General features: G+C 36.5%; 1 protein-coding gene across 1 annotated transcript in view; it reads left to right on the top strand.

Moving 5' to 3' along the window:
• The window catches only part of MMS22L (MMS22-like, DNA repair protein), a 131946-nt gene that overhangs the window by 37847 nt on the left and 84558 nt on the right, over positions 1 to 9541 (top strand). The window contains exons 8-10 of the mRNA XM_009320166.1: positions 1618 to 1748; positions 5701 to 5814; positions 7482 to 7661. Coding sequence (XP_009318441.1) covers positions 1618 to 1748; positions 5701 to 5814; positions 7482 to 7661 — 425 coding nt within the window. The remainder of the gene's footprint in view (positions 1 to 1617; positions 1749 to 5700; positions 5815 to 7481; positions 7662 to 9541) is intronic.

Below are 9541 nucleotides of genomic sequence, written 5' to 3'. Positions count from 1 at the left end.
TGGACCAGAACAAAGACTCTCAGAACAGAGAATTTGTATTGTTAATCATATGCGACACCAAGAAAATACTGGGCAAAAGAAGCTTCAGTCAGAGGAGCTTGTAAAAGTACAGCAAGAAAAGGGCAAGGCGATAGCTTTTTTTATTAAAAAAAAAAAGGCTTTAAAAGGGCAAAAAGTAGATTGATAAGAGTAAGCCGTTCATAGAAGCTAGATAAAAAAGGTCATAGAATGCAATTGAAGAACCCATATTCGAAGTAGTTCATTTTACTGAAGAAGAATTGTTAAAATACAGAAGAGAACTTTATTTGCTTTGTGAGAATTATATCTGTTGTCCATGTCCATGCTAGCAAAATAGAAGAAAATACATTTTTGTGGTTTATAATCATTATGTCACTACAACCGCCCGCCCCCTGCCCTCTCCCCCCCCCCATTATAAATTACCAATATAAGTTCCATTCAGGAATTGCAAAAGTTGGAGTAACGTTGAGGTCTAGAAAGAATGCACTATATGTTTAGCCCAGGTAACTGGTGCTGAATCTGAACTCTTGGATTAGCTTTCACCTGCTCTGAGTGCAGTCACAACACAGCCTTGCTTGGATTAATGCATCTTCACTGTTTCTGCATGTCCGTGTTACTGGATAATGTGTGGGTTGGCTGTTTGTTCTATAATTCTGAGTTTCTTTTATGATCCATTATGGGATAACCTGTTTTCCTTTTTTGGGGCCTTTTGGAGAAAGGATGGGAAAAACTGTTAGAGGCAGTTTATTGTCCAGAATTCTGTATTTATTTCTAGATAAAGTTCTAAGTAATAATGCAGTAATCCATTTTCACAAGAGAAAGCTTGTGCTTTTTAACAACAAAATTTACTAGTCAAGACAGTAGTATCTCTGCATATATTATCTTGTCTTGTATTCTTATGTGCCTTGTAGAATTTCTTAGGTTCTCATCTCGTTCTGTAAATTATGCTGAGTAGAAACTTCACACTGCTGAGACCAATGGCAGGATAGTGGGTTCAGGGCCTCACCCTGCATTTCCAAGAATAAAATACAGGGTCGTTCTACATATCTTCTGTTCCACTCATGTCAGGGGAGTTGTACTGTTGAAAAGCTTGTGGAATAAGATCTTACAGTCTCTTAACTTTACCATTTTATCTGTGTTAATGTCTACAAATGCTCAAGTTGGAATATGATTATGCCAGCTTTTTACATCAACACATCCAAAGGAAAGTGTTAGACCTCTCCAGAATTGTTTGTCATCAACTTGCATATCTGCAAAACATGTCATGATTTCAGAACATGCGCACTGGCATGTGACAAAGAGGAACTTGCAGATAAATAAATCTTTATTCCACTGCAAAAACTGTGCCAATAAAAGGCTGTAAAGTGCCAAACTATTTTACTGTCAACCAGAATAATACCAGCCTTCAGTGTAATAATGAAGGGACTAGCTTGAACTTAGAATGGATGAACTTTTCCAAATGAGTCTGTAAATTAAAATTACATACAGCTCAACAAACCAATCCTAAAATATGTAGAATAGAAAAAAAATTCCTATCTGTCTTGTATTCCTACAGCCAAACCCAGGACTAAATAGGTCTAATTTTCTTTTGTCTTTTAGGACAAGTTGTATATGCTAACCATTTCATAAACCTAACCGGAGAGAATTTAACCAGTATCAGTTTATTTGAAACACACTGTGGAAATCTCATTTCTGATTTAATAAGCTTGTCCATCAACAAGTACATAAAGGTAACTTTTTTTCTTTATATAGGACACGGGCAGTTAGATGCTTGTATTGGGAACCATATGAATTAGATATTGCACCAATGCATAGATGACTTCTTACTGCTAAGTTTTAAATGTTATGTATGGCTTCATATCTCCATGTTTTAAAGAGTGTTATTTGTTAGGAGCTCAAATTGTGTTATATTTATTCATGACCATCTGGTAGTTGAATGAGAGAGTAATATTGAAATGCACTGTGTACAGAGCAGAAGTGAGTGCCACATTTCCTAAGTTCAGTGTTCCAGGTTTAATGCCAAACATGGCACAGACTAAAAGGTTTAGAGCTATAAATGCAAAAAAAAAAAAAAAATCTTTTCGAACTCTCTCAACAGGAACAAAAAGAGAATAACTGTAATCCTGGCAGTAAGCTAACTGGACACTTACAGAATGTCGTATTACAGTTTATTGTTGCACTGCTCCTATTTCCGCAACCTCATATTTCTGTTATAGCGCTTTTACGTTTGTCAAGGGAAAACTTGCCCTGCCCTGCCCTGCCCTTCCCTTCCCACAGTGTTTTTCTCAATTGTTTTGAGCACTCCAAAGTTAGAAAGTCATAATAGATCCATATAGCAACTAGTAAAAGAACTGCGTAATCTTTGACTGTGTCATTGTGAAACCTGCTTTAGATGGGCATGTGTGATCCATGAGCACAGGACTGAACTCTGAGAATAAGTAGAAGTGACCACCGTATAATTTATGTTTTCCTAGTACAAAGACATGAAAAATGGAGTCCCCCTTCTTTCATATTACTGTTGGGGGTGTGGGGGGTGGCTGTACTAGCATTTGATAACTGTTCTTTTAAACTATCTTTCTGTAGAGAACTCTGTTACCTTTTAAAATCAGTTTTGATCTATTAAATTATCAGATAATACTGCAACCTTCTCTGTCGTCAAAAGGCAAATAGATGAGAGTAATTTTTTTAAAGTAAGATTCAAATAGTATTTGTTGACCATTGCGCTTGATGGTCGGCTTTGAAATGTCAGATGTTAAAATGACAGATTCATCCTACTTCCACAGAGCCACATTACAAACAGGGAAGACTGTTTTGCCACTGCTTTTTCTTCAGCTCTCCCTAGGCTTGGGCCACACAGCTTGAACTAGTTCTATTTGAGATTCACTTCTGAAGTAGAGCTTGCACTTGAGCTGGATAACGTCTCTTCAGCTGGTGCCTCCTCTAGTATGCATTCATTGCTATAATCCAGTAATGGAAATAACATCCCTTCAAAATGTTGAAAATACAACTGATACCCATAATAGATGACACTGTCAGCTCATCACTAAAACATGTCATTAAGCTTTTGGCTGAGAATATTCAGAGGTGCAGCTCCTAACATTTGTGGGTATCCTTGGAAGGAGGGACATAAACTCTAATCCTCCAGACTCGTATTTTCAGATTTGTTTCTTAGGCAGCTCTGGTATCAAGAAGCTTGACTTGCATCATGTACTGAACCCATTGTGCTCTGAGATACATTTGGCAGAGAAATATATAACCTTGGATATCTTTCTGTTTTCAGCAGCACATCTCTGGCACCAGAGCTCTATTGTCCCAACAGTACCACAATTTGAGCTTATAACCATTCTTACCAAGATACTGAACTCAGGATATTGCAAGAGGAAATCCAGACTATCTCTGAAGAAAACAATGTTACCCTTAGTCTAACCAATATCTGTTATGGTGTCTTGCTTTGGCACTACTAGCCAAACTCTATCCTGGATGGATACTGCACATCTCCTGTGGAAGCAATCATGCTGTCTTGTAGAAGAGCACAGTAGTAGATGCAAGTAGTAGATGAAGAAACCTAGTTGCTGCAACAACTGGTACTCCATGTAAAAGGCTTGAAATCTCACTTGTAAGATAGTCTGAGTACCTAATACTTCCATAAAATCCTCCAGTGTTACAGTGCATCTGTAATAAGTAGGCTGCTCCTTTCTGAGGGATCTGTTTTGCTCTTTGGTGATGAGTCATAACCAGAGTATTTTTGAGGCGCTTCAGTTTTGGGAAGTTAGTTAAGTAATGAATTTTTCAATGGACTTTAGTGGTCACACTGATGTTTATTCTCAAGATAATATTTACATAAGATTAATTCAGGTTGTTGAGAGATTCCCGTAACAGATCTTTAACTAAAAGTGTGAGGAGGCATAGGCACATGAAAAACTCTGAACAGCATATGTGGAATGTGAATAATAGAATTTTTTTAGATATTTCAGTCTTGACCTCATCATGTTCTTAAATCAATTGTCAGGGTCCACCCAGCAATTTCATAGGGCAAGCAGGGTTCTTTAGAGAGAGAGAAAAACAAATTATGTGTCACACTTCTATAAATACATATAAATTCATATTTATAATTAAGTGTTCAGTATTTAAACCTGATTTGGAGCTGTATGAAGTAGTTGTAAATGTATTATTCTAAAGGTGGATGGTAAATAAAAAACCTGTATCCTTATAGAATATTATACAGATTTGAAACTATTGGTGATATACTTGTTCTCCTAATTGTGAGAGTGTGGTTTTTAGTCATTCACTCCCACTTCTGTAATGTCTCTTTCACACAGCTACTGCTGTCACTGGCATTGTGTATTTTGTTTTAATTTTTGACTTACACAATTAGGTTTCCAAATTCAGAAATTATTTTAAATACCAGTGTGATTCAAGAACAGTTGTGCATGAATGGGTCAGGAAGAGCATGAGGGTATAAAAATTCAGGGTTCATCTCATCAGATCTAGGTGTCTGGGGGTTAGTTGGCTAAGCTAGTCACCCTTGGTTCTTTTTATTGTCAGGGAAAGATAGCAACAGTTCTTTCTCCTGCAATGAGTTAGATGAATTAGTCTCTGTAGGTGCCCATTCCCCTCTAGTTGCTTTAGAGGGGTGTAGATTGATTATTTAAACTTGGACTCTTCATTGTTTAGGGATAAATTGAGTATGAGCTGCTTTGTCTCACCTCTTTTCTTTCTACATTTCTGCCATTGTGTCCTTGCTGAAGGTAAAATGTGCTGAATTATGCTATTTAAGCAAAGCTTTTCTCACTATTTTTACCACCTCTGAATACAGTTCAGTGGTTCATAGGTCCTAAGACACAGTAAGTAAAGTTTTGACTATACTATGATTATTTCAAATACAGTGCTGGTAGGTCTTAAAAACATTAAAGCGTACAGAGAATTTTTATGTATTTAGCACTTCCTTTTGCTGTTTTGCTTATTTTATTTCACAATTCAGGGAATGTAAAACTGAAAGATGAATCACAAGACGACTACTTTGCATTTGAAATGCATCAGTCTGACTGAATTTTGTTAAATATGGAATAGTAATCAAGTAACGTACATGACTTGAAATATGCTGTTTTCTGCATATTAAAAGAATGCCTTGCAGTAAATTTACCGAAAAGCAGATTTTGTGAAACGTTGTGGGAACATTAACATCCTCATGCCAACAAAAACACATTCTACTAGCATTATGCCTAGTCATTAAGGATTTTTCAGTTAAAAATAACAACAATAATAGCTATTAAATCATTTGAAATCTTTTTCTTATCTTCCTAAGAACATCAAGAAAATCTAATCAATCATTTTCTCTTTTCCCTACTGTCAGACAATGAATCAGTATTTATTGCAATTCCTTTTCATTTAGGCCCCAGAATCCCATTTTTATTTGATTAAATAATGTTTGAAAGTGGCTCAGAAGAAACTAAGAAATAGCACAACCTGTAACTTATGTAGAATTAGGGAATAGTGTTTCTTGTATGAGATATATATTTTGGATGTTAATGAAATAATGCACTTTCCAATATGTAATTGTAGCTATATTATTTAACTGCAAAACAACCCTACACAACCAAAACCAGAGAAAATATTGGTATATAAAATGCAATTTCAAAAATAACACTTCTCTGAATAATTGTATTGCATATTCTCTTTCAGGTGAGACCTTCTGAGGCTCTTATTAGTCACCACTATCCCTGTACCTGCATTAAAGAATTATGGATTCTACTTATTCAGCTGCTGGACCACAGAAATAAAGGGTCTCACACAGAGGTAGTGGAAGAATACTGTTACATATGCATGCATGTTACATATGCAATACAGTCTCCAAATGTTCCCGAATTGCCATGAACGCACTAGTTCGCATACCTGATGATAGAACTGAACTTCATATTTGCTTTAGGAGGACTGCATGCTAACTGATGCTTTAGGCTGCCGTCTTGAATGTGCATCAAGTCCTGACTCTAGGTTTGCAATGTACTATTTGGTTATTACCTGATAAGGAGTGCTCCTTGTGCTAAGGAAGGCAAGGCAAAGGAAAGTTGTATGGTAGAGCAAAAGAAAAGAAACCATCTTTACCCATTTTTTAAAAATTTTTTTTTTTTTTTTGCAATTTATGTGTTATGTCATGCAGTGATTCATCTCCAGGCATTAGAAACACAGGTACAGTCAGACCAATGATCCATCTAGCCCATGTTTCTGTCTTTGATACCCGTACCGTAACTAGCTATACAAGAACAACCTGGTTTTTGTTTTTGAATCTTGTAGTTGCTGACTTCTTTTGATGCTCCCTTATACTTTTATTGGAAGACCCAATCACTACCTGTTCTCCTTCCTTATACCAATATGACTTTATATGCCTCTTTGTTTTTGGGGTTTTTTTTTTTCCTGATATCTCCTACCCGCTGCCTTTTCTAGGCTGAAGAGTCTTACTGTATTCAGTCATTCTTTTTACAGGCGCCGTTCTCTACCTGTGGTCATCTTTGTCACCCTTCTCTGAACCTTTGTCCATACTATTACATCCTATTTCGAATAGCAGAGTACCAGGATTGCATGCAGTATTCCAAGTATGGGTCAGGTGGCCATATGATTTTATACATTGCATAATGATGTTTTCTATTTTTTTCTTTTCCTTTGCTAGTATTTTCTAGTGTTTTGATTTTTCTTTCTTGACTGCTGGTTAGAATTGAGCTGATGTTTCTCTGAATATTAAGAAGTGTCAAAATCCTTTGAAAGTTTTCTGAAATAATCTTTATAAAAACCAAAGCTGTCATCTGTGCAATGAGTACTGTTCACTTAGTGTAGAATGAAGTACTTCACAGGAGAGTGTTTGTACTGATAGCTGTTTACTCATTAATGACAACAGATGTAAAGGTGGGCAACACAAGTGAGACTTTGTTAGTGTTAAGTGTTTTCACTAGCACTTTGAAGCATGTTAGGATGAGGACCCAGCTAAGGTGGGTGAAATACAGGTACAAAGAAGTCCCAGAATGTTTCTGTATAATTAGGGAAGATAGTCACAGGCTGTAAGAAGAAGTAATACTGTGGTATAGACAGGGATCTGAGCCAAAGAGAATTAATCAGTTTGTCAGTGTTGGAACAGACTTGAAATAAAACAGGGAATTTGAACCTGTTTGCTGTCTTTCAGACTGATTCTCTACCATCTACTACTAAATTCCTCTTGGTTAGGTTAGTCTGGCACTAAAAGTTTTTCAAAAATCTGTTATAAAAAGTTTTCATTAAAGAACTCTAATCTCTCTCGTGTGAGTGTTGGTGCACCATCCTGTCTGCAGATCGTCTTTTCATCAGATTGTAATTTTGCCTGTAAAGTATCACACCATGTTCTTCCTTGTGACCAAAGCTTGTCCTTTCACATTGCTTTCTACTGGCATTTGAGAGAGGACATTCTAAAGTAAAATTTACTTTTGCATTTTCTACAGTGTTTCTGGAGCTTGGTGAACAAAACTCTAAAGAATATCTTTGAAAGGCCAAGTAGTTCTGAAAGGATGTCTGGTTTTGAAACAATTCAGTGTAAAGACCCATTGAGTTTTAGCTGGTGGATTATTACTCATCTGGCATCACTCTACCAGTTTGACCGTAATGGAAATCTAGATGAAAAGGTGGGTATGCTTTTTTCTAAGTACCTAAAAGTTATTATAATGTATTTAGGTCTCTAACTTTGGTTATTTTTGTTGACAGAAAACAATTCATGTTGTAATACAGGAATTCTCATACTCCTTAAAAAAAGGTCCTCTAAGGTTGGTGGTGTTAAGGTGTGCTTTGTACAAGTCAGTAAACATTCCAGGAGCCCCTGATGTATCCATGTTATACACTAGATATTCAGTAGATTACTGTATTAAGGAAACTTGAAATATCCCAACTAGTTAGTAGCACATATACTTAATGACGTAGCATACGTTTTAAGACTGTCTGCCTGCAGCATAAATGCTTCACTGCGTTTGTTGTTTTAGGAACTGAACACATTAGATGGTACCATATGAAATAACACAGTCAATGTTTGAGGTTTATAATTGTTAATGCCACTTTTTTTTTTTTTAAAGTGGTAGCTCTGCTCTGGATAAATTGCAGTCTGTCTAATTGCATTCCCTTTGCATCACAGCAATGGCATGATGAGGTGCATATATATTTGTGTATACAGCTTAATTTTCTGTGTTGGTGTGGTACCAATAGACACTGTCTATAACTGTTGAATTCAAGCTTCAGTTTAGGAAGTTCTGGCACTAAGTTGCAAGACATTTGCTTTTAGAAGATGGCCTAAGGTTTTCCTACTGGCTAGAGCAGGCTAGTCCCCAATTAATCAGGTTCTTGTCTGTGAATCTCATTGTGAGGGACTTGACATTACCATGCATTCTGTAAGGGGCCTAGATGGGACTTGCACGTGCCATTCCTACACCTGTAAGACGTATGTAGGGCCATACTTGGTACTGATGCATCAAATTCCTTCATGGACCTCACTGCAGTTTTCTGCAGTTTTGGGGTCATGTAAACCCTGGCCCTTCTTTCAGTCTTACTCTGAGATTCATTCTGCCTAGTTTTTTTTTAAGTTTCTAATCATTAACGGGGAAGGAAATAGGCACTTGCTGAGGAAATTCAACCATTTTGTGAGGTATGAAAGCTACCAATTTTTCTTAATTGATTATAGAGAGAGCTGACTAGAAGCCAAAGAGATAGCTGAAGACTCAGAAATCTAGGGTTTTTTTGTCTGATAGTGTTTTTGGCACTAAGGAGAATCAGGTCATGCTATCTTCTGTCATCTGTCCTTCTGTTCTTTTATCTTTTGCCTCATTGTAGTTGTGTGTGGGGGTTTTTTTTGTTTACATTTCAGCTGGATTGCTTATATTCCCTGGTTTGCCAAGCATCAGCTCTATATGGCTTCTTCCACAATTGGGCTTAATTGCCCTTTCTTGTGAAGTGTCTTTTATTATTTGTAATTTAATAGCGTGTATTAAAACTGGAAAGGTCCAACCCTTTTTCTGTTAAAATCTTTACCATGATTTCCTGTCCTGACTTAGGACAAAAACCTTGAAACTTGTTTGTGAACTGCAGATCTGTAAAGAGGGAAGAGTCTGATCACATCAGTTGATCAATTTGTTTTGATAACTTAAAATCCCCCCCTTCATCTTTACATCTCTAAAAGCATTAGTATATAAACAGAGAAGGAATGAAAAATGTTGAACTTCTGTGAATGCTTTTAATCTGAAGTAAAATGAGACTTTTTAATAAAAGTAAGAATTACGTTCATTCATTTTTATTTTGCAAATTACCTGATTTGTCAAAAAAAAAAAAAAAAAAGATAGGGAAGGTGTGGTAACTCAGTGCTTGAATACTTAGTTGAAAAACTCATGACCATTTCTGGTGACTAGAGGACTTCATGAATGTGGGATGCTTATGCTTCTGCTGCTTATGGGTTGACAGATCCTTTAGGATCCCATGGCAGGCTGCTCATTATCATGTGGTTCAGTTTTTTCTAATAATACCA

The sequence above is a fragment of the Pygoscelis adeliae genome, unplaced genomic scaffold (genome assembly GCF_000699105.1).
Source record: "Pygoscelis adeliae isolate BGI_AS28 unplaced genomic scaffold, ASM69910v1 Scaffold41, whole genome shotgun sequence".
In the NCBI taxonomy this organism is placed as follows: Eukaryota; Metazoa; Chordata; class Aves; order Sphenisciformes; family Spheniscidae; genus Pygoscelis; species Pygoscelis adeliae.
This window is presented reverse-complemented; position numbering and strand designations above follow the sequence as displayed.